We start from the raw sequence: 26604 nt of genomic DNA, 5'->3' as shown, positions 1-26604 counted from the left end.
ATCTAGGTTTTCCGGCCTGTAAATTCCTTTGTAGGGGACTCTTGCGCCGCTACTAGACCTCATTTAACTCCGTATCCTTGTGCCAAATCTAAAGAGGTTGCAGGGGAGCTCTGTTTGATTCCCTGTACCCCAAACCTGCCACTAGACCTCAATTAAACCCTAATTTCATTTGGGTGCCCGATATCTAGACCTCATCAAATCCTGTATGCATAAACATTTATATAATTCTCTTGCTACACAAGAGAAATCTGATCAAAAAAGGAAAGTAAATGAGTAAGAAAACAAAATGCAAGCGAACAATAAAAATTTGATTCTGAGGAATTGAATTTAAACTGTTCTGTGGAAAGTTAACCTTAGTTTGTCTCTCACACACATGGATTATAGGAAGCATTCAGAGGACTAGTTACGGAACTTTGCAGAGATTTTTGGATCAGTTTGCATCATAGAATCCAAAGCAACTTAAGGAAAAGGGTAAGGCTTCAGTAAAATAATAGGTTTGGTTTTCATGGTTATTACTTTGTTAATATGAACATATGATTAAGTATGTTACATTGCCTAATTCTTCCATTTCAAAGGACACAGATGGTGGTATAATGCTGAGCCAAAGTGGGGAGAGACAGTTTATGAATGACGTACATAATCTCGCTGGCAAGTGTGAAACTTGGACAATTGAAACTAGAGATAAAGTACCAAAAGGTAGCATAGACTTTTGTTGGCATTTGGGGCCTTTTTTTTTTTTTTTATAATTTTAAAACCCTAAGAGCCACAGGTGTTATCCCTATAATTAGAAAAGAATAGTTTAATCATTGAAGTATTATGGATATATAATCCTGGATCTACTGCCCAACCTTTCTTTGTTTCTGTCCAAAGCTTTGTAATTCCTGCCCTTCCTTCTCCCCAAGAAGAGGATGTTGTTTATATCAACAATTTTAAAAATTATTTGAATGAGTTCATATTCTCATTCTGCTTATGGTCAATGTTAACTTAATTTCTTGATTCCTTAGCATAATTCAGCCCGTTCTTTTTTAGATCTCTTGATCTGTTTTGATTATGATAGGGTTTGTATATTTTGTTTTACTGGACTCTGGTAAAATTGACCCTGTTTGTTTACATAAAGATCTTAATGCCTTTTTGTCTGGGCCTTTGTTAAGGAGAAAACTTTGCCCTTTGTCAAAGTTTACTTTGCCTTAAGTTAGAAATAAATTATTTTATTCTTTTTGTCATTTTAAAGATCTGGTTTCTCTTCTGATTAGTCTTTGGAGATTTCCTCAATGGAAAGTAGAATTCCTATTTTATATTTAACATTGACAAACCATCCCTCAGATTACAAAATAAATTAAGATAGTAGCAAATTTAAGCATGATGTTGTGCCACAGTTCTCTTTTCCCTAATTGTTCTGCCTCAGTTTATAATTGTTCTGCTCAATCCTGTAAAATCACACCTCCCTCTTAATCATCAGAATATTTGATAAAGGCAAAAGATCTAGAATATCAGAATGCCTCTCCCCTTCCCAGGCTATTAGAATATCAGATACTGTCTTATCAAGATGCTTCTCCCCATCTCTGGGATGCCTTCCCCCATTATGTCATCCCCATCTCTGGTGGCTTGTCCCATCCTGTTAGAGTCCTGTTCCTGATTTCAGCACCCTGATTCCTCCCCTGCCTCAGTCTACCCCTTGTGTCTGAGCCATGTGTATATATGTCATTGAGAACTCACATTGTTTGCTGGATTCTTGGAGATAATAGTCTCATTCAGCCCTGGGACCAAACTATGGATCCATTTGGTTCCAGTAAATCTCTCCCTTTCAAATAAATTATTAAATACTCTCTAATCTCTATCTTGCTCAGTTTCTCTGGCATTACATTTTGGAGGCTTCCCACCGAGATATTAGAAAATGAGAGTAGGATTAGAGATTAGAGACCTTTGGGTCTCCCCCTTGGGCCTCAGGGCAGCTGAAGATCTGAGTTCTTAGCCTGGAGAGGCTGGTCTGGGATTTGTTTCCAGAGTTTCTGGGAAAGAGAGCAATTTTCAGCCTGCCTGAAGCCCAATGGTGGACACTCCATTTTGGCCAAGGGAGAATCTGGTCTGAAATCCTTGCAGGGTAATTTTCTGTCTGGTCTGATTGCTAGCAAATCTGGGTCACCAGAAAAAGTTGGGTTGACGAGCCATAAACTCTGGGAATTGCCAATAGGACATTTCCATTGTCCACCTTTGTGGTGGCTGGAGACTGAAGCACAAACCCTTGGACTCAGACTCACTTCATCTCACACTACCCCAGTGGCCTGTCCTCCATCATTTTCTTCACTGAAACCAAGTCCCCTCTGAAGGCCAAGAGAAAGCTAACTGAGCACCAGGTGAAGGAGACAATAAAGAATTTGGACTTTAATTCTTCTTGTGCAGCAAAACTATGGATATGTATACATACATTGTATTTAACATATACTTTAACATATTTAACATGCATTGGTCTACCTGCCATCTGGGGGAGGCAGTGGAGGGAGGGAGGGGAAAAATCAAAACAAAAGGTTTTGCAATTGTCAATGCTGAAAAAATTACCCATGCATATATCTTGTAAATAAAAAGCTATAATAATAACCAAAATAAAAAAAAGAATTTGGACTTTAACACCTGGCTATTCTTGTGATGATTACTGAACTGAAACAAAGGCTGCCCCAAGACCTCTGGGAAAACCCACCAGGAACATTACTATCTGGTTCTGAGTACTTTTTGGTACTATCTGGTTATCTCTGGGCACTCTCTGTGAAGGCAGAGAAATACACCAAACCGGGGCTTGAAAGCCTACAAGAAGTTCTGTTTGGATTCTGGGAGGGAATCCCACTTTTGAGCTGCAACAACTTCCCTCAGGGCTATCCTAAGGTTTCCAGATAGCCCCTAGTCTGTGTGTTAAATGTTTTGTTTAATGTGGAGAGGCCCAGAAAGTGGAGAATGGAAAGGACCAGATAGGCTAACTGCTTGAGGGAGAGGGTTTGCTTGTATCTCCACAGATGGAGAAGGAATCAGATGGGTGCCGAGTCATATTTGCCTTGTCCATTGGAGTGAGATGGAGCAGACCCTTGAAACGAAGGATAAGACCCAAGAAACATCAGGTGGTTCCGTTGCTGACTGTGCCCACCACTGAAAGAGCATGGCAGTTATGGCATTTGACTCATGGACATCAAAAATTGTTGGATTTCAAAATCCTCATTGGATTCTCTGAGACATGACTGTTGCAGGACTTCAAAACCTGCAGGAATCATTGGATTCCCTAACATATAGAAAGACTGTTGCAGGACTTCAAAAACTTGTGGGGATCATTAGATTCCCTGATACATGAAGCAATGGACAAAAGATTGGTTTTGGACTATCTCTTGGCTGAAGGCGTATGTGTGACTGATGTTTACATACCCTCCTTCTAGGACTTCTAGAAATCTTTTACAAGACCATGTTGATTTATATTGTTATATCACTATTCATATTTGTACAATTCATATTTGTTACACCACATCAAGCCTGCACTGACTGTGGGGAGAGTCATCACTAATAGCCTGTGCATTATTGCTACGTGCTTGTGTAATACCTCCCATGCTGATGAGTTTGTGCATACCTGTCTCTAATAAGATCCATCAGCCCAGAAACCCGCTAATCCCTACTTCCCTTTGGTGCTTTTCATCTCCCTTCCTGAGATGTCAGGGAGGGTGTGATCTCACCTCCCGGAGAAGTCAGGGATGGAATTTAGAACCTGTGTTCTAAAACAAAAGAAAGTGGAGATGTAAAGGGCTAGAACTTAGCAGATGCACTTAACTGAGATAACTTAGCACTTGAGGCTAATTACCAATTGGACAATTCTCTATTAACATGCTTGGAGGATGATCCAACTCAACTCTAAGCTGGATTGATCTGTGGGTGTGGACAAAGAAGGGGAAGAGAGATCAGAGGGTGGAGCAGGACAAGCAGGATCATTCTTTGGCAGTGGAGAGAAAGGAGGTGTGTAGATTCCTATATCTAATCCCCTGACTAAGACCCCAAAAGATATCCAGATAACTAATGCAATCACAACAGGAAACCCCAAAACCTCTTTGGACTCTGCCTCAGGGAGGGGACTCCATAAATAGTTTCATCTTGGTTATCTGGCTCAGTCTGGAAACCCATGGAATTGAATTAAAATTCTAACCCTGGCTGAAACCCAGCCTGGAGCCAACCTGGGACTCCACCCCACCCACAAGTCCCCTTCAGCTTGTAGCCAAAGCCCCCTATTATAAAAGAGCCAAGCTGGAGTCCTCTCTTTGCAGAGATCCCAAACATGGCAGCCTTACACCTGGCATGTCAAAGGATTTCTGCCCACTGGAACCCTGGTTCTGGTACCCTCCTTTCTTTACTTAACACCTCTTAACCTTACTTCCAAACCCCATAATAAACCTCTTTTATCAATCTAAGTTTTGGGGTCTGTAAATTCCTTTACAGGGGACTCTTGCACCACTACTAGACCTCATTTAACTCTGTATCCTTGCGCCAAATCCAAAAAGGTTGCAGGAGAGCTCTTTTTGACTCCCTGTACCCCGAACCTGCCACTAGACCTAAATTAAACCTAATTTCATTTAGGCACCCCCAATTATAAACCTCATCAAAAAGACTAAAATTTTAAGGTGAATAAAATTATTAGGTGAAATGGAAACAGGGATTCTTAGCCTTTTTAGTGTCAAGGACTGCTTTGACTGTCTTGTGATGCCTATAGATTCCTTAGGATGTTTTTAAATGCATAAATAATATATACAGAATTATAAAGGAAAACAAGGTTAGTGAAAATTAAAATGTACATTTTTTTTTTCCAATCCAAATTCCCTACCCCCTTCTCCAATCTCTCCAGGGGATTCAGGGAATCCAGAGTAAGAATTTCTGCTTTAAATATGCTAAAATTTTATGTTGTTCCTCCAAACTGAAAACTCTGTGGATATCAGAATCTCTAAGTAAGGCAACTGAATTGATTTTAGGTGGGTGCTTTTTTTTTTTTTTTTTTAATAGTAATTTGCAACAATAAAGTCTAGAGTAAGGCAAAGAACCAATATATTCTTTTTTTTTTTTAATTTTAATTTTATTTTATAATTATAACATTTTTTGACAGTATATATGCATGGGTAATTTTTTACAACATTATCCCTTGCACTTACTTCTATTCAGATTTTTTCCCTTCTTCCCCCAACCCCCTCCCCCAGATGGCAAGCAGTCTTATACATGTTAAATATATTACAGTGTATTCTAGATACAATATGTGTGTAGAACCGAATTTTTTGTTGCACAGGAAGAATTGGATTCAGAAGGTAAAAATAACAGTTTACATTCATTTCCCAGTGTTCCTTTTCTGGATATAGCTGGTTCTGTCCATCATTAATCAATTGGAATTGGATTAGCTCTTCTCTATGTTGAAGGAATCCACTTCCATCAGCATACATCCTCGTACAGTATCATTGTTGAAGTGTATAATGATCTTCTGGTTCTGCTCGTTTCACTCAGCATCAGTTGATGTAAGTCTCTCCAAGCCTCTCTGTATTTCTCCTGTTGGTCATTTCTTATAGAACAATAATATTCCATAACATTCATATACAATAGTTTACCCAACCATTCTCCAATTGATGGACATCCATTCATCTTCCAGCTTCTAGCCACTATGAAAAGGGCTGCCACAAACATTTTGGCAAATACAGGTCCCTTTCCCTTCTTTAGTAGTTCCTTGGGGTATAAGCCCAGTAGTAGTATGGCTGGGTCAAAGGGTATGCACATTTTGATAACTTTTTGGGCATAATTCCAGATTGCTCTCCAGAATGGTTGGATTCTTTCACAACTCCACCAACAATGCATCAGTGTCCCAGTTTTCCCACGGCCCCTCCAACATTCATCGTTATTTGTTCCTGTCATCTTAGCCAATCTGACAGGTGTGTAATGATACCTCAGAGTTGTCTTAATTTGCATTTCTGAACCAATATATTCTGATACCCTTTAAAACTTATATTAGTTGATGATAAAACTGAGTGCTAAGTGTGCATATATTTTGCTATTCTACAAACTATTTATTTTAATTACTTTCTCTGTAGGATTCTGAAACCAATTTCAAGTACTTTAAAAGTCTTCAGTACAAGAGATCATAAAACATATCTTTTTATATTTTGCCATAATTTTACTTTTGTTTGGTCTATGTCTCTTTTTTTAACAGACATACAAGACTGACTAGGATGACTTTGACTTTGCTAACTTATTTTTATTTAATTCTCTATCCAATGCTGCTTTGGCTATTGGTTTAAAAAAAAAAAAAAGGCTTAGGGAGTTTTTGTTTTGTTTTCATCAAGATGAAAAAGAAAATAAAAAGATTAAGAATTTTCAAAAGGGTGAGAGATTGGATATGGAAGGTGGTGAAGATGAAGATGACTTAGATGATTTTTAGATAAGGCTATCTCTTTGAAAATTATGTTTGATAAAACTGAAGATGATGGTGGTACATCCATAAATGTGTTTGATGAAGAAAGTGAAAGTATTGTAGAGACAGTAACATATGACTTGGGACAAGAGGACCTGTAAGCTTAATGTTACTAATGTTTATAGAGCTTTTATCTAATTAACCTCTCCATATGCTTTTTAGTCAGCTTATTTTAAACTTTGTACTTTCCTATCTTCAAGCCCAACTCAATTCATCTTCTGTGGGTTCTTTTATATGGCATCTTGCTAGGGTGCTATGACCTTATAAGCCATATAAAAAGCTTCTATTCCTTCTAGTATTCCATATGTACTAATTATTGTCTTTATTAGTTTAGATGATACTCTACTCTCTTCCATTAAGTCAGAAAATAAAATAGAACTGAGTCTTAGGATCTTTTATTTTAGCCAACTAATTTCCAATTTCCACCCAGAACTATTGTTAAATATTTTAATATAGTAGATTTAAATTAGCATATATTATTTAAATTTTTTTCTAATGATAGCCTTTTAGGGGCAGCTAGGTGGCGCAATGGATAGAGCACCAGCCCTAAATTCAGGAGGACCTGAGTTCAAATCTGGTCTCAGACACTTAACACTTCCTAGCTGTGTGACCCTGGGCAAGTCACTTAACCCCAGCCTCAAAAAAAAAAAATAATAATAATAATTATAGCTTTTTATTTTTCCAAATACATCCAAAGATAGTTTTCAACATTCACCTTTGCAAAACCTAGTATTCCAAATTTTTCTCCTTTTCCCTTCCCTCCTCCCTCCCCTAGAGAGCAAACAAGTATAGATTAGTTATTTAAATTTTTAAAAGCACATTTTGCCCAATTGTATGCCAATAAGTCTGATAATCTAAGTGAAATGAATACTTACAAAAATATAGATTGCTCAGATTAACAAGTTAAATAGTCCTATTTTAGAAAAAAATAAATTGAACAAGCCATTAATGAAAAGCCCTAAGGAAAAAAATCTCCAATATTTATAAGTTAATTCTATCAAACATTTAAAGAACAATTAATTCCACTAGCATATAAACTATTCCGGAAAAATAGGAGAAGAAGGGGAAGAAAATTCCTTTTATGATATATATATATATATGATGCTGATACCTAAACCAGGAAGAGCCAAAAACAGAAAAGGAAAATTAATAGAACTATTTCCCTAATGAATATTGAAGGAAAAACAAATAAAATATTAGCAAAGATATTACAGCAACTTATTTCCAGGATAATACACTATGACCAAGTAGGATTTATAATAGGAATGCAGAGCTGGTTTAATATCAGGAAAACTATCAACATAATTGATCATATCAGTACTCAAACTAATGGAAATCATATGATTATCTCAAATGATTCTGAAAAAGCAAGTGACAAAATACAAAACCCAATTAAAAACACTACAGAGCAGAGGAATAAAATTTTAAAATGATAAGTAACATCTATTTAAAACCATCAACAAGCATTATATGTAACAGGGCTAAACTAGAAGCATTCCCAATAAGGTCAGTGGTAAAACAAGGTTGCCCATTATCACCACTATTTAATATTGTACTAGAAATATTAGCTTTAGCATTAAGAGAAGAAAAAGAAATTGAAGGAATTAGAGGAGGTAACAAGGAAACAAAATTATCACTCTTTGAAGGTGATAAAATGGTATACTTAGAGAATCATAATCAACCAAAAAACTACTAGAAACAATATCTTCAGCAAAGTTGCTAGGTATAAAATAAACTCACATAAATCATCAGCATTTCTGTGTCTTACCAACAAAGTCCAACAGCAAGATAAGAAAAAGAAATTTCATTTAAAATAATTATAAATATAAAATATTTGGGAATCTACCTCCCAAACAAAGCCAGGAACTATATGTACACAATTACAAAACACTTTTCATACAAATAAATTTAAACTACTGGAAAAATATCAAGTGCCCATAGGTAGGCTGAGCTAATATACTAAAGATGACTATTTTATCTAAAATTATTTTATCTAAAATAATCTACTTACTTATTCAGTGTCATACCAATTAAATTACCAAGAAATAATTTAGAAAAAAAAAATTTATCCGGAAGAACAAAAAAAATCAAGAATTTCAAGGATATTAATGAAGAAAAATGCAAAGGAAGGTGCCCTAGCTGTACCAGACCTAAAACTATATTATAAAGTGATGGTCATCACCATTTGGTATTGGCTAGGAAACAGAATATTCAACCAATGGAACAGCTTAGATTCACAAGACAAAGTAGTCAATGACTATAGTAATCTAGTATTTGATTAACTTCCAGGAAAAAAATTTCACAATTTGACAACATTGCTGAAAATAGGCATTGTCAACACCTAACACTATATCAAGATAAAGTTGAAATGGGTTCATGATTTAGACATCAAGATCCTAAAAGCAAATTAGGAGAACAAGGGATAGTTTGCCTCTCAGGTCTACGAAAAAGGAAGGAACTCATGGTCAAAGAAGAACTAGAACACATTAGGAAATGCAAAATGGACAATTTTGGTTACATTAAAAAGATTTTGTACAAAACCATTGCAGCCAAGATTAGAAGGGAAGCAGAAAACTGGGGGGGGGCGGGATTTTATATCCAGTATTTCTGATAAAGGCCTCATTTCTAAAACATATAGTGAGATGACTCAAATTTATAAGAACTGAAGCCATTTCCCAATTGATAAATGAACAAATGATATGAACAATTTTCAGATGAAATTTAAGTCATTTCTAGTCATAGGAAAAAATATTCAATCACTATTGATTAGAGAAATGCAAATTAAGACAACTTTTGAGGTACCACCTCAGACCTCTTAGATTGGCTAAGATGACAGAGAAAGATGATAAGTTTTGGAGAGGATGTTGGAAAACTGGAACACTAATGCATTGTTAGAGTTGTTGTGAAATGATTCAACAATTTGGATCTGTACCTAAATGACCTAAAGGGCTGTTAAATTGTGTGTACCCTTTGATCCAGGAATCTCCCTCAAGGGTCTATATCCTAAAGAGATCATAAAAAAAGGGAAAAGATCCCTATGTGCAAAAATCTCTGCAGCAAACCTTTTTCTAGTGTTAAGGGACTGGAAACTGAGTGGATGCCAGTTGGGGAATGGCTGAATAAGTTATAGTATATGAATGTTATGGAATATTATTGTTCTGTAATTAACGACCAGGAGGATGATTTCAGAGATGCCTGGAGAGACATACATGAACTGATGCTATGTGAGGTGAGCAGAACCAGATCATTGTACATGCCAACAAGATGATTATGTGATGATCAACTGTGATGGATGCAGCTCTTTTCAACAATGAGGTGATTCAAAGTAATTCCAATTGTAATGGAGAGAGCCATCTACACCTAGAGAACTATGGAGACTGAATATGGATCAAGCACAGTATTTTCACTTTTTGCTGTTTGCAATTTTTTTCTTTCAACTTTTGATCTGATTTTTCTTGGGCAGCATGACAAATATGGAAATATGCTTAGAAGAATTGCACATGTTTGAACTATATTGGATTGCTTGCTATCTACAGAAGGGGTGGGAGGAAGGAGGGAGAAAAAATGTTTTACACACAAAGCTTTGCAAAGGTTGAAATCTATCTTTGTAAGAAAAAATAAAAAGCTATTAAAATTTTTAAATACACATTTATATATTCATAATATCCCTAATGTGTAGATGAAGGTGATCATTTCATTTTCTGGTAGTGAAATTTATTGTTAATTATGCATTTACTTTATAAAATTTCTATAGCTACTGTTACTAGAAGATGAAAGTCAGTTCTAAGTTTAGAACTAGGAAAGGCAACTGAAAAAAAGTATTGACTTTATGCTGTTTCATTTCAAGGTAAGAAAATAACTTCATATCCTTGCTCTTTGTCACTAATAATCAGTTATCAGGCCTGGGACAAATTTGGCTTGGGAGAGAGAGGTATCATGTATGGGATTCCTTTGACCTCAAAGAAAGCATGGGTGCCGCTGATAAGATCTCCAAGAGATCATTGTACACAGCAAGATTACATGGTGATAAATTCTGATGGACATGGCTCCCTTCAACAATGAGATGAATTCCAATGGTCTTGTGATGAAGAGAATCATCTGTACCCAAAGAGAGCATGATGGGAACTGAATATGGATCACAACATAGTATTTTCACTCTCTTTGGTGGTGTTTGCTTGCATTTTGTTTTCTTTCTCATTTTTTTTTTTCTTATGAACTGACTTTTCTTGTGCAGCAAGATAATTGTGGAAATATGTATATAGAAGAATTGCATAGGTTTAACATATATTGGATCACTTACTGACTGGGGAAGGGGATGAAGGGAGGGGAAAAAATTAGAACACAAGAGTTTTGTAGGGTAAATGTCAAAAATTATCCATGTATATATTTTGAAAATAAAAGGCTAAAATTAAAAAAAAAAAAAGTCTCCAAGAGACCTTTGGAGGCCAATTTTTTAGCCTGCACCTTAGGGATACCTACCAGGAGTAATTGAAGCCTCTGCCATACAGGGCTATAAAATGAGGTGAAGGAATGAAGGAATAGCAGTCATCGTGGGAAGGAAGTGAACTCTCCTTCCCCCTCTTCACATCACACTTTGCCTGTTACAACACTGCTCATAACTGTGGAAATGTTAATTGTATTTTTGTTCTAAAACAATAGACAATTTCATTTTTTATGTGTGTCTTTCCCCCAATTCATCTCATTATTTAAGTCCTTTATATTTTTAAGTTGTCAAGTAAAGAATATTTGTTTTCCTCCATTCTTTTCCTTTCTTTGATTAATACTTTTATTTAAATATCTTTAGATTTCTCATTCTCATCCATTTTGAAACCATTTACTTATTACATATATTTATTCTGAATCAAATCCTCTCCATTCTTGAATTTCTTCCTTCTTCCCCAACCCCAAATCTGAGTGCTATTCTTTCTATATTGAAATTGTAATCATCAATTTGTAGACAAATTTAGAAGACCTTTTCTTCATTTTGTTTAAGGTCTAAATCTTCCTTAATCTCTTAATATCTCTTAGAAAGGAATTCCCAATGAATACTTTTTAAAATTTCTGGAGTAGTCCTGCAATAAACCAACAGGTTTACAAAATTGGAATAATTTATAATTATATTACAAATAACTTTTCAAACCTAAACAAAAATCCCTATCAACTTTCCTCACAATGCTGAAAAACAGCAGACTTTGAATAAATGCTTAGTGACTTAAAGAATACTAGTTTTAAGCTACCTAAGTAACTGATTAAAAATTTGTTTAGTTAGCAATAATAAAAAAATGTAATGTTGTTTTTAATGATTGCTGTAATCTAAATTAAACAAAACACTTCAACTTTACTAAATTTTATTTTATTAACCAAACAATTTATCATATGCCATGCTATAACAATGATATATATACAAACTAAATGTAGTCATAATTCCTGATGTTTTGTTATCCTTACACTGGTAAGCAAATATTTGGATAGAATAGCTTCCACTGAAAATTTTTCCTTTCTTTCTGCCACTGGTTTCAGAATAGTAAAGAATCTCAGTTGCCTCAATAGAATTTGGTTTTCTTGAATTTAAAACATGCACATACACACACACACATATATATTACATTATATGCACATATATATGTATGTGTGTGTGTTTAAACACATATGTTTAATCAAAAACTTTATTTGATGCAACTACACTGGCTTTTTCTTCAAAAGTATAAAAACAATTCAGCAGGAAGCTGAAAAAGATGACTAGTGTCATGACTCAGAGAGAAGAAAAGTTCAAACTGAAGAGGCTGAAAAACAAAACAAAGGGAAAATTTTTTTTAAAAAATTGGATTTTTAACAATGACCAATAATTTATTTGTTTAAAATTCAACCTACTTCTAATTTTTGCAGTTTAACCATTCTTCTTGATCACGCTCTCTTATTCCATAGAGTCCAGCCCATTCATTAGATTTGTAATAAGCTAAAAATAAGAATATGTATTTCAATGATAAACTAACATTAAAAAAGTAATCATAATGAATATCATTCAACAAATTATTATTTTATTATAGAAGAAAACCATGAACAGACCATTTACTTAAATAACTTAGAAGATTACATATTAAAAGGAGATGAAATTGACAAGATGTGTTAACTTTACCTTATCCTGAACCAGGACATTTCATAATTTTAAAACTTTTCTTGCAAGGAATAAAATTATAATTCAATTACATAACAAGGGTCACATGTCACTTAGAAATAGATGTGATGATAACATTTGTAAAGTACTTACAATGTGCTCTACTCCCAACAACTCTATAAGGTTGATAGTTAAGTATTGTCCTTGTATTACATATAAGGAAACAAGGAAGTTATTTGCTCATAATCACATTGCTACTAACTATAAAAGGCAAAACTTGAATTCAGTTTCAGGAAACTGATTCCAGGTTCAGTAACTCTTCCCACTATGCCACATTCCAATACTTAGAGGAAAAGGTGCTAAACAAATAATAATATAAAGTTAAAGTGGTGGCAGAGAATTGTGAATTGAGCTATTGCTCAATTTACCAACCTATAAATGCCCTTTTGGGTACTACTGGAAAAATTCAGTTCCCTTCACTCTATATCAGAGGGGTTCTATGCAATTGTTAACTTTAAAGGAATGGTTGCTATTCAGCTCATTTAAAGCAGGTCACCTAAACTATGGGCTGATTTCACAAGTACCAGACCCCCCCACACACACACACACAGACCCACAACTTTCATTCTATAAAACCACCTAATGAGGTGGGTATTACAGTATTATCCACATTTTGCAGATAAGAAAATGGAGATTCAGAAAGGCTGGGTGAAATGCCCACAGACACGCAGCTGGCAAGTGCCAGGGTTTCCAGGGCTCTCCTGGCAGCAAGGTCCTTTTCCCAGCATCATATTCCCTCTTAATCTTCCAATCCTTACAGTTTATCCACATCAGTTCCTTACTGCACTCACCCATCTTTATATGACTTAGGAAGAAAAACATACCTTCTAAGACTAAGGGAAATCTCTTACTCATTGTATGTCTGAAATCTGATGGAAAAAAGAAAGCTTAGTTAGAATTTCATCATGTTTAACAAACTCCTCAGACAACACCGTGCTGGGAGTGCACCGTGGGAGCCTTCTGGACAGGAGGCTCCATACCATCTTCTTGGTAACTCTAATTCTTGGATAGGTTCCAAGATGCACCTGCTGGGTCTTCATAAAATCCTATGGTAATTCTATGATGCTAATAATGATTTGCATTTATGATGAAAACAATGTAGAAATGGCATTTAAGGGCATGAGAATTTTCCTCTCTCAACGTATAGGAATTTACACCAGCCATGGAGTGAGTTTCTTGTCTGGCATCCATTTTGTGTCATATGATCTGAACTTATACATTGTATGAAAAGTTTAGAACTACGATTCATATTTAAGTGCTGTTCACAATACTTTTTTTTTTTTTTAATGATAAATAAGAGTTTAAGATGCACAAAGACATTAAAATAAATTCTATCTAAAGTACTTGGCAGTACTGTGAGACTACTTCCTGCTTTCTACCTCTATCTGCCAGTAAAGTTCTGTGGGGAAGCTGGAAAAGGCTCTACTTGTCCTAAAAATGTCCACATAAACTGTCCCAACCAATCTGTCCTCCTGGCCACATATCTTGTCCACAAATTTGGTCTGGAAACAAAGCAATCCTTTCCTTCATATTGTAAATTTGTATTTAATATATTTATTTGGGGGAAAAAGCACAGTGTAAGAGAATTTCCCTCTCCCACCCACAGCAAAACTAGTCTTTCTTCCCTCAAAAGATCTTAAGAATTATCTGCTGAAAATGAGTGGTAATATGTTCTATAGTTTCAAAGTACTAAAAAGCAAGAGAGTATAAAATTATTACCTTGATTTGTGTTCATTTTATTAAACAGCCAATATGCTCCTGTGATTCCAAGAAGTTCAAGGGTTAAAATTCCCTTAAAAATCTTTGCTGCCAAAATTTCATTTGGAGGAGCCATCCTAAATTTCAAAAATACAACTTATATTAACACATTGAACTTTAAAGTATATGTGCATTAATTACCCTTTGACCCAGAAGTATTAACTACTGGGCTTGTATCCTAAAGAGATCTTAAAGGAGGGAAAGGGACCCACCTGTGCAAAAATGTTTGTGGCAGCCCTTTTCGTAGTGGTTAAGAAACTGGAAACTGAGTGGATGCCCATCAATTGAGAGAGTGGTGAATAAATTATGGTACATGAATCTTATGTAATATTATTGTTCTGTAAGAAATGACCAACAGGATGATTTCAGAAAGGCCTGGAGAGACTTACATGAACTGATGCTGACTGAAATGAGCAGAACCAGATCATTATACACAGCAACAAGAAGACTATACGATGATCAATTCTAATGGACATGGCTCTCTTCAACAATGAGATTCAAACCAGTTCCACTTGTGCAGTGAAGAAAAGAGCCATCTACACCTAAAGAGAGAACCGTGGGAACAGAGGGTGGAACACAATATAGCATTCTTATTCTTTCTGTTGTTGTTTGCTTGCATTTTTTGTTTTCCTTCTCAGGTTTTTTCTTTCTTTCTAGATCCAATTTTTCTTGTGCAGCAAGATAACTGTATAAATATGTATACATATATTGGAGTTAACATATATTTTAACATATTTAACATGTATTATACTACCTACCATCTAGGGAGGAGGTGGGGAAGAGGGGAAAATTTGGAGCAGAAGGTTTTGTAAGGGTCAAGTGTTGAAAGATTAACCATGCATATGTTTTGTAAATAAAAATTATAAAAACAAGTTTAAAAAAAAAAAGTGCATGCACGTGCGTGCACACACATATACAAAGAGGTTTATAAGTATTTCTTCACTGTGGCTGCTCTTTCTTAAATTTAAGAAATATTGAGAAATTATTAATTTTGTACTCAATATGTACTCAATCAAAAATGAAGAAATATTAAGTTTTACCATGAACCCCTCCCAAATGGGAAGCTAAAATTTTAAAGCTCCATTAAGATTTTTTTTCAATAAATTTTTATCTTTTTCATCTCCATTTTCCAGTGTTATTTCTCTGCCCTTTGATTCAGAGGAAGCAATCCCTTATGACAAGGAATAAAAAAGAGAAGAGGAAAAAAACAGTTCAGCAAATAGTCAAAAGTTGGAGTGATCTGGGTTTATACGTAACTCCATTTACAATACAGTGGGACTTTTTAAAGCCTTTTTTTTTTTTTCCAGAATTATATTTCAAGAAATCTTAAGTGAAAACTGCATAGGAAAAGTAAATTGTTCCAGCTTTTTGAAAAGGAGGAGTAGGAGAAAAAGTAGTAGCATTTCCCAAACCACTCTGAGATACCATGTTAATTACACTTCAGTGATACCTCACAGTAATATTTTGAATAATTTCTTTTTTCTTGATATATTCCCCACAGCATGACTTTACCTTCTATCGAATTTTGGAGATCTAGGTTATCCATTATGTGCTATTTTATCCATTCCTCTATAGCCAAAACTTTTCTATTTTTCCATTCATTTGATTTTGTTCCAGTCTTAAAAGACAACGTGGCCTTTTTCCTAGCCAAAGCCAACTTCCACAGTCAGTGAGGTTGTTCATTCATTCATTCAACAAGCATTTGTCATTAAGTATTTAGTATATGAAAGACTGTTAGTACTGAGGATGAAAAGAGAAAAATAAAATTATTTTATCTTAAGTTAAAGTTCTGGGCAAAGGTCAGGAAAAATAATACATATAAACACATAAGTAATATCAATATATACTGAATAGATTTTTTTTTTTTGGGGGGGGAACTAGTAAGTGGGAGGATCATGAAAGGTTTCCTATAAAAGGAGATACTTCATCTTCAATCTCTACCAATCTATTAGCTTTTTTCCAGGCATCTGCAAACATGAGTCTTAATTATCTTTAAAAAAAAAAAAAATTAGCCTTGAAGAGCAAACAAAGAGAAAAAAGAATTCTATGTACAAAAATATTTATAGGAGTTCATTCTGTAGCAGCAAAATAGTTAACAAAAGATATACCCATCTATTAGGGAATGGTTAAACAAATTTGGATATATGAATGATGATATGATTTCAGAAAAAACAGAGATGACTTGTGTGAACTAATGCAGAAAGAAGTGAATAAAACCAGGAGAACTTATATGGTTAACAGCAATGTTATAAGGAAAATAAAAAAAAAAAAATTGAGAATTCTGATCACTGGAATAACAAATCTTAATTTCAGAGAACCAAAGATTAAGCATGCTGCCCATCTTATACCTAAAAGTTAACAGACTCAAAGTGCAGGATGAAATGTATTTTTGGACTTTTCTTTGCTTGACTATGCATGTTTACGAATTTCATCTTTTATTGTTCAATTAGGGTTGGAGTGAGAGGAATGGAAATTATCAGCACCCACCTCTTATTTTTTTAACCCTTTACAACTTAAAATTCCCATAATAGTTCAAGGGATAAAGCTTCAAATTGTCTTCCATGTGCCTGTCAAAATAATTTTCCTGAGACGCCTATTCACCATTATTCCCCTACTCAAAAATCTTTAGCATAAAATGCAAACTCTTGAGACTAGAATTTAAGAATCTCCAGCTTTTTGTTTCAACTTTATTTTCTAGCTTTAGTTCACATTACTTCCTATCATGGATTCTAAGTTACAGTTTTGAGTACTGTTTCCTCAAACTTTACATGTTAGTCCTCACTTCCTTGGACTGTGCAACCCCCATGCCTGTAAGGTACTTCTTTCCTATCTGGTCTTTCAGGAACTCTATTTGGGATTATGTCAGATGCTATCTCCTCCCTGAAGCCTTCTGTATTGCCTATAGCTAAAAGTGTCTTTTACCCTCTCAAATATTCCTAAGCACACTTTGGATTTCTCCTTTGCTTCCATTACTACCTACCTTGTATGGTACTTATTATTTTATGTATATCTCATATTCTGCCTCTACCATCCAGTACAATGTAAGCTCCACTTACAATCTCCATGGTGCATTCTATGTAGACAATGTTTCTGAATAAAACTTTTGATCAAGTTAAAAATAAATGGAGGTGCTTTAATAGTAGTTATGATAAAAAGTTACAATGCCAAAGTGAATTTCCTACTCAATGTACTTAAATGGCTTTCAGTTGCCTCTGGGATCAAATATAAGTTCCTCTGTTTAACTTTTAAAGCCCTTCACAACCTGGTCCCAACCTTATCTTTCTGGCCTTACTGGGCATTACTAACTCCTCTATCACTCTGTGATCCAATCAAACTCACCAGCTTTCCATTCTTCACAGCACACTCCACCAACTTTGCATAGGCAGTCCCATAAATCTGGAATTTACTCATTCCTTCCCTTGGCCTCAGAGAGTCCCTCCATTCATTTAAAGTGCATTTTAAGAAACATCTGCATGAAGCCTTTCTGATTTTCATAACTGTTGGGCCTTCCCTCCAAAATTCCCTTATATTCACTACTGTATATATATTTACTATTTAATCACTTTATATTCATACTATATTTGTATTTATATCGCATGTATTTTACATATATGCATAAGCTTGCATATATAACATACGTGTATGTGTGTGCGCGTGTGTGTGCGTATACATACTGTTTCCCAATTAGAATGGAGGCTACTTCTGAGTAGGGATTGTTTCATTCTTTGTAGTTGTATTTCCAGTGTCTAGCACAGTATCATATTAAGTACTTAATACATTTTGATTGGTTGATCAATGTGTCATCTTGTGGTTGAGCTTTTTATAACTATGGGCCAAGCAGAAATATGGTAAAATAGAAATAGGAGAAAGATAAGACTAGAATAGGGGGGGGGAAAGTATTAAATATAAGATCTACAAATTAAAGAAATTGCCATCTCTCACATTGATATTTCTAGAAGTTAAGGAAAACAACATAGCTGGAAACTTTCTTAAAATTAGATTGTTTTATATTCTGTGCTGCCCTTCATATAGTTTTAAATTCTTTTAGGGAAGAGACAGTGTTTTTCTTAACTCTCCAGGTAGTAGTAGCAAGCTTATTGTCATAATGTACTTACTCAATTTAGAAAATCTAAATCTCTTTCACAAGTTGCCTCTAAGGTATGGGGAACCAGATACCCTGCTTTTGAAAGATTATCTTCTTGTTTTATATCTTTCTCAGGTGTTCCAAGTTATTTTGGATTCCCTTTTCTCATTGTGAAAATCTGATCACCCTGAGGAGCTAATGATTTAAGCCTTATTATCCTCATAAGAGGATAGAAACTGAAGCACAAGGAGGAAAAGTGACATATTGAGGAAAAGGGGTGGGGAGGAAAAGGGTTGTCAAAGACAGTTTTTATCCACTACTAGCTAACTTCATAATCTTTACAAATAATAATTTAAAAAATTTTCAAAATATATGCAAAGATAGTTTTCAACATTCACTCTTTCAAAATCTTGTGCTCCAAAATTTTCTCCCTCCATTCCCCATATCCCTTTCCCTAAACAGCAAGTAATCCAATATAGGTTAAACATGTGCAATTCTTCTATACATATTTCCAATATTTATCATGCTGCACAAGAAAAATCAAATCAAAAAGAAAGAAAATGAGAAAGAAAACAAAAAGTAAACAACAAAAAGGTCAAAATACTACTATGTGTTCCACATTCAGCCTCATGGCCCTCTCTCTTGGATGCAGATGGGTTTCTCCATCAGAAGTGTATCCTCATTGTTGAAAAAAGCCACATCCATCAGAATTGCTCATCATATAGTCTTCTTGTTGCTGTGTACAATGTTCTTTTGGTTCTACTCACTTCACTCAGCATCAGTTCATGTAAATCTCTCCAGACTTTTCTGAAATCATCCTGCTGATTGTTTCTTATACAAAAATAATATTCCATAATATTTCATAACTTATTCATACCATAACATACTATACCATATACTAAAATTTATTCAGCCATTCCCCAACTGATGAAAATTCACTTAGTGTCCAGTTCTTTGTCACTAGAAAAGGGCTGTTACAAACATTTTTGCACATGTGGATTTTTTTACCTTTTTTTTTATAATCTCTTTGGGATACTGGCTCAGTAGAGCCACTGCCCAATCAAAGTGTATGCACAGTTTGGTAGTCTTTGGGCATAGTTCCAAATTGCTCTCCAAAAGGTTTGGATCAGTTCCCACCTCCACCAACAGTGTCCCAGCTTTCCCACATCTCCAACATTATTATTTTTTTTCTGTCATCTTAGCCAATCTGAGAGGTATGTAGTGGTACCTCAGACTAACTTCATAATTTTAAAATTTATTAAGATCTACAATTATAGAAAGACCTCTTGGAACACTTTAATGACAGAACCTTAAAAAGATGTAATGAATAAAAGTTCGTTAAGCCCAAATTTCAGGAATCTAAAGAAAATGTATGTATAAACTGGAGATTAGAGGCACAGAAATGAAAAAAGAGGAAAGAATCCTAAATATTGCTAAAGTTACCCAAAATAAAACAGAATGAGCTCTTTAAAATAATTATTAATTCCACCAATAAAGTATTCTCTCCACTGATTAGTTTAAGATTCCTCTAGCCAATCAACCAGTTTTTTTTTTTTAATTTATTTAATTTTTACAAAAATTTTATGCACAGGTAATTTTTCAGCATTGACAATTGCAAAAACCTTTTGTTCCAACTTTTCCCCTCCTTCCCCCTCCAGCCTCCCCCAGATGGCATCAATCAGCTTTTATTAAACACCTACCTACTCTGTGCCAGGTACTGTGATAAGTTCTATACCTTAGCAATAGATGGTTTCAGGAGCTAGTTATGGCAAAAAAACAAACAAAACAAACAACCAACCATCATCTGGTTCTCAATCTGGAAAGTGAACCTCTTTAAATTCACTTAGGCCTGTTCTAGAATGTGTCAGTACTCAAAGGCTTTCCAACTTGGCCAGCAGCTGTGCTTAGGTGGTATAACCTCTAAGAGTTCAGGGTCACTTTCACACTAAAGACGCCACTGGAGCAGTGTATAGGATCATAAAAAAGTGCCAAGAAAGGAATCTGAGGTCATCTAGGTACAACCTACTCGCTCATTTTACAGATGAGAACAATGAGGTCTAGAGAAGTTGTGTGACTTGTCCTAAGTTACAATAGTTTCTTCACTCCCATCAAACGTGTTTTTTTTATAACAAATGTTAAATTCTAAGCTCATGTTGTGGACATCATTGTATTTTTTCAAGTGCTTAAGGTACATAACGATGTATCCAACAGGCACTTAATAAATGCTTGCAGCTAATGAAGAATGGGGGAGAGGGGAGGGAATACGCACTTACGTATCTAGAAAATGCTAAACACCGAGTTAAGTGCTTTTATAAATCTCGTTTTTGAAATTCGACCACAGCCCTGTGAGGGAGGTGTATTATTCCCCCCACTTTATAGTTGAGGAAACAGTAACAAGGGTTAAATGGCTCACACAGTCTTTTTGGCTGCAGGCCCCATCCAAAGCCACTTAACTGTCTTACTCCTTCAGAGGTAGGTACGTCATCACGCTCATGAACTACCATCATCACAGACTGTAAAACAAGCTCGGCGCTAAGGTGCTCACCCTACCCCCAGCTCCGAGAGATTAGGGAGACTAGAAAGGTGGTCGGAGGGAAAGGGTTCGCTTTGGCGGCTAAGGAAAGCCAGAAGGCCAAAACACCACGGCGACCCGGAAGTGAACTGAACATTTGCCCTCTTTCCCACACAGACACTTTTGCTAGGGCCGGATACCACGGAGTAACCATTAAGGTCAAAGATAGACAAAATCGGACTAAACAAGCCAGTAATCTCTTCTGCCGCAATGATGTACCAAAAGGACCCAAGTTCGCCGCACTAACTGAAGCCCAAAACGCAGGATACGTACCTGTACCCCACTCTCGCGCCACGGCCGCGCATGTCCAGTAAACAGACCCCACCCCCTACATCATTTAGCCCAGCCCCGGAGGCTTCCAAGGGGGGCTGTCTTGCTTAAAGCCCCGCCCCCCGGCACTCTTGTGTGCTAAACTTCTGCCTACTAGGCCACGAGCCCTGACCGCTGTCTCACCTTGACTCAGAGACTGGTGTCCCAGAGAAGGCGCTCTTTCTCCCCATCTGGATCTTCCCGAGGGGGGCTTCCTCCCACCCCTCCTCCAGTGCCTAGGTGACGCCACCAATTGCTCGCTTTATTTTTTTTTTTTTTTTTTTTTTTTTTTTTTATGCTTTTTTCTTTTTTTTTTTTTTTTTTTTAATTTATTTTTATTTTATTTTATAATTATAACATTTTTTGACAGTACATATGCATGGGTAATTTTTTACAACATTATCCCTTGCACTTACTTCTATTCAGATTTTTTCCCTTCCTCCCAAACCCCTCCCCCAGATGGCAAGCAGTCTTATATATGTTAAATATATTACAGTATAATTTAGATACAATATATGTGTGTAGAACCGAATTTTTTGTTGCACAGGAAGAATTGGATTCAGAAGGTAAAAATAACAGTTTACATTCATTTCCCATTGTTCCTTTTCTGGATGTAGCTGGTTCTTTCCATCATTAATCAATTGGAATTGGATTAGCTCTTCTCTATGTTGAAGAAATCCACTTCCATCAGCATACATCCTCGTACAGTATCATTGTTGAAGTGTATAATGATCTTCTGGTTCTGCTCGTTTCACTCAGCATCAGTTGATGTAAGTCTCTCCAAGCCTCTCTATATTTCTCCTGTTGGTCATTTCTTATAGAACAATAATATTCCATAACATTCATATACCATAGTTTACCCAACCATTCTCCAATTGATGGACATCCATTCATCTTCCAGCTTCTAGCCACTATGAAAAGGGCTGCCACAAACATTTTGGCACATACAGGACCCTTTCCCTTCTCTAGTAGTTCCTTGGGGTATAAGCCCAGTAGTAGTATGGCTGGGTCAAAGGGTATGCACATTTTGATAACTTTTTGGGCATAATTCCAGATTGCTCTCCAGAATGGTTGGATTCTTTCACAACTCCACCAACAATGCATCAGTGTCCCAGTTTTCCCACAGCCCCTCCAACATTCATCGTTATTTGTTCCTGTCATCTTAGCCAATCTGACAGGTGTGTAATGATACCTCAGAGTTGTCTTAATTTGCATTTCTCTGATCAATAGTGATTTGGAACACTCTTTCATATGAGTGGAAATAGTTTTAATTTCATCATCTGAAAATTGTCTGTTCATATCCTTTGACCATTTATCAATTGGAGAATGGCTTGATTTCTTATAGATTAAAGTCAATTCTCTGTATATTTTGGAGATGAGGCCTTTATCAGAACCTTTAACTGTAAAAATTTTTTCCCAATTTGTTACTTCCCTTCTAATCTTGTTTGCATTAGTTTTGTTTGTGCAGAAACTTTTTAATTTGGTGTAATCAAAATGTTCTATTTTGTGATCAATAATGGTCTCTAGTTCTCCCTTGGACACAAACTCCTTCCTCCTCCACAAGTCTGAGAGGTAAACCATCCCATGTTCCTCCAATTTATTTATGATTTCGTTCTTTATGCCTAAATCTTGGACCCATTTTGATCTAATCTTAGTATGTGGTGTTAAATGTGGGTCCATGCCTAGTTTCTGCCATACTAATTTCCAGTTTTCCCAGCAGTTTTTGTCAAATAATGAATTCTTATCCCAAAATTTGGGATCTTTGGGTTTGTCAAAGATTAGATTGCTATTTTTATTCACTATCTTGTCCTGTGAACCTAACCTATGCCACTGATCAACTAGTCTATTTCTTAGCCAATACCAAATGGTTTTGGTGACTGTTGCTTTATAATATAGCTTTAAATCAGGTACACTTAGACCACCTTCCTCTGACTTTTTTTTCATTAGTTCCCTTGCAATTCTCGACCTTTTATTCTTCCATATGAATTTTGTTGTTATTTTTTCTAGGTCATTAAAATAGTTTCTTGGGAGTCTGATTGGTATAGCACTAAATAAATAGATTAGTTTGGGGAGTATTGTCATCTTTATTATATTCGCTCGGCCTATCCAAGAACATTGAATGTCTTTCCAATTATTTAAATCTGACTTTATTTTTGTGGCAAGTGTTTTGTAATTTTGCTCATATAATTCCTGACTCTCCTTTGGTAGATATATTCCCAAATATTTGATACTATCGACTGTTATTTTGAATGGAATTTCTCTTTGTATCTCTTGCTGTTGGATTGTGTTGGTAATGTATAAAAATCCTGAGGATTTATGTGGATTTATTTTGTATCCTGCGACTTTGCTAAAATTCTGAATTATTTCTAATAGCTTTTTAGCAGAGTCTTTGGGGTTCTCTAAGTATACCATCATGTCATCTGCGAAAAGTGACAATTTGATTTCTTCATTTCCTACTCTAATTCCTTGGATCTCTTTCTCGGCTCTTATTGCCAAGGCTAGAGTTTCTAGTACTATATTGAATAGTAATGGTGATAGTGGGCAACCTTGTTTCACTCCTGATCTAACAGGGAAAGGTTCTAGTTTATCACCATTACATATGATGTTTACTGAAGGTTTTAAATATATGCTCCTTATTATTTTAAGGAATAGTCCATTTATTCCTATACTCTCAAGCGTTTTTAGTAGGAATGGATGTTGGATTTTATCAAATGCCTTTTCTGCATCTATTGAGATGATCATATGGTTTTTATTAATTTGATTATTAATATGGTCAATTATACTAATAGTTTTCCTAATATTAAACCAGCCCTGCATTCCTGGTATAAATCCCACTTGGTCATAGTGTATTATCCTGGGGATGATTTTCTGAAGTCTATTTGCTAATATCTTATTTAAGATTTTAGCATCAATATTCATTAAGGAAATTGGTCTATAGTTTTCTTTCTCAGTTTTCGATCTACCTGGTTTAAGTATCAGTACCATGTCTGTGTCATAGAAGGAATTTGGTAGGACTCCTTCAATCCCTATTTTTTCAAATAGTTTACATAGCATTGGAGTTAGTTGTTCTTTAAATGTTTGGTAGAATTCACCTGTAAATCCATCTGGTCCTGGGGACTTTTTCTTAGGAAGTTGGTTAATAGCTTGGTCTATTTCTTTTTCTGAGATGGGACTATTTAGACTACTTACTTCTTCCTCTGTTAATCTGGGCAAGCTATATTTTTGAAGGTATTCTTCCATTTCATTTAAGTTATCAAATTTATCGGCATAAAGTTGAGCAAAGTAGCTCCTAACTATTGTTCTAATTTCCTCTTCATTAGTGGTGCGTTCACCCTTTTCATTTTCAAGACTATCAATTTGCTTTTTCTCTTTCCTTTTTTTAATCAGGTTTACTAAGGGTTTGTCTATTTTGTTGGTTTTTTCATAAAACCAACTCTTAGTTTTATTAATTAATTCAATAGTTTTTTTACTTTCAATTTTATTAATCTCACCTTTTATTTTTTGAATTTCAAGTTTTGTGTTTGTCTGGGGGTTTTTAATTTGTTCCTTTTCTAGTAATTTTAGTTGTAAACCCAATTCGTTGGCCCTCTCTTTCTCTATTTTATGCAAGTATGCCTGTAGAGATATAAAACTTCCCCTAATTACTGCTTTGGCTGTATCCCACACATTTTGGTATGATGTCTCATTATTGTCATTTTCTTGGGTAAAGTTATTAATTATGTCTATGATTTGCTGTTTTACCCAATCATTCTTTAGTATAAGATTATTTAGTTTCCAATTATTTTTTGGTCTATTTTCCCCTGGCTTTTTATTAAATGTTATTTTGATTGCATTATGGTCTGAAAAGGATGCATTTACTATTTCTGCCTTACTGCATTTGATTTTGAGGTTTTTATGCCCTAGTATATGATCAATTTTTGTATAGGTTCCATGAACTGCTGAGAAGAAAGTATATTCCTTTCTGTCTCCATTTAGCTTTCGCCAAAGATCTATCATATCAAACTTTTCTAGTATTCTATTTACCTCTTTGACTTCTTTCTTATTTATTTTGTGGTTTGATTTATCTAATTCTGATAGTGCAAGGTTGAGATCTCCCGCTATTATAGTTTTGCTATCTATTTCCTCTTGCAGCTCTCTTAATTTCTCTTTTAAGAATTTAGATGCTGCACCACTTGGTGCATACATGTTTAATATTGATACGGCTTCACTATTGATGCTTCCCTTTAGCAGGATATAATGCCCTTCCTTATCTCTTTTAATTAGATCAATTTTTGTTTTTGCTTGATCTGAGATGAGGATGGCTACTCCTGCTTTTTTGGTTTTGCCTGAAGCATAATAGATTCTGCTCCACCCTTTTACTTTTAGTTTGAATGTCTCATCCTGTTTCAGGTGTGTTTCCTGTAAACAACATATAGTAGGATTCTGACTTTTAATCCAGTCTGCTAACTGCTTCCTCTTTATGAGGCAGTTTGCCCCATTCACATTTATGGTTAGAAGGACTAATTCTATATTGCTTGCCATCCTATTAACCCCTGCTTATGCTTTTCCCCTTTCCTTCCCTTTTACCCTCCTATCCAGTATTAAACTGGTAAACACCACTTGCTTTTCACAGCCCTCCCTTTTTAGGATCCCTCCCCCACCTTAAAGATCTTCCCCTTATTTTATCCCTTTTCCTCGAAATTACTGTATTCCCTTCCCCTTAGCTTACTCCTTCCCTTTCACTTTTCAATGAAGTGGAAGAAGTTTCACCATAAATCGAATATGTCTATTGATACACGCTATGTTCATCTCCCTCCTTTCTTTCTCTCAGATATAATAGGTTACCTTTGCCTCTTCATGAGATGTAGTACCACCACTTTATACTTTTTTATGATATAATCTCCTTTCCACCTCTAGTTTCTAAGACAAATTGTACATATGTTCTTTACATATTTTTTTGACAGAAGTATAGTTCTCAAGATTTCTTTTTACCTTTTTTAGAAGTCTCTTGAGTTCTGTATTTGAAGATCAAACCTTTTATGTAGGTCTGGTTTTTTCATCAAAAATAGATGGAATTCATTTATTTCGTTAAATGTCCATCTTCTTCCCTGGAAAATGATGCTCATTCTTGCTGGGTAAGTTATTCTTGGCTGCATACCAAGTTCCTTAGCCTTTCGGAATATCATGTTCCAGGCCCTGCGTTCTTTTAATGTGGACGCTGCTAGATCCTGTGTTATCCTTATTGTGGATCCTCCATATCT

General features: G+C 35.4%; 1 protein-coding gene across 5 annotated transcripts; it reads right to left on the bottom strand.

Annotated features, from left to right (window-relative positions):
• Positions 1-11800: 11800 nt before the first annotated feature.
• On the bottom strand, positions 11801-21577 carry CEBPZOS (CEBPZ opposite strand). Of its 5 annotated transcripts, none has more exons than XM_074288201.1 (5): positions 21509-21577; positions 14361-14476; positions 13466-13510; positions 12338-12422; positions 11801-12249 (listed from the first exon to the last, which is right to left on the bottom strand). In XM_074288201.1, the coding sequence occupies exons 1-4, from the start codon at positions 21553-21555 to the stop codon at positions 12340-12342; spliced, it is 291 nt and encodes a 96-aa protein (XP_074144302.1). In that variant the 5' UTR covers positions 21556-21577; the 3' UTR covers positions 11801-12249; positions 12338-12339. The 5 variants fall into 5 exon arrangements, with proteins under 5 accessions (XP_074144302.1, XP_074144303.1, XP_074144301.1 ...); XM_074288202.1 differs by lacking the exon at positions 21509-21577 and adding an exon at positions 21329-21420; XM_074288200.1 differs by lacking the exon at positions 21509-21577 and adding an exon at positions 20938-21135.
• Positions 21578-26604: the final 5027 nt, after the last annotated feature.

Source organism: Sminthopsis crassicaudata, chromosome 2 (assembly GCF_048593235.1).
Source record: "Sminthopsis crassicaudata isolate SCR6 chromosome 2, ASM4859323v1, whole genome shotgun sequence".
NCBI lineage: Eukaryota > Metazoa > Chordata > Mammalia > Dasyuromorphia > Dasyuridae > Sminthopsis > Sminthopsis crassicaudata.
Note: the sequence above shows the minus strand (reverse complement) of the source record. Positions and strands in the feature narration are given on the sequence as shown.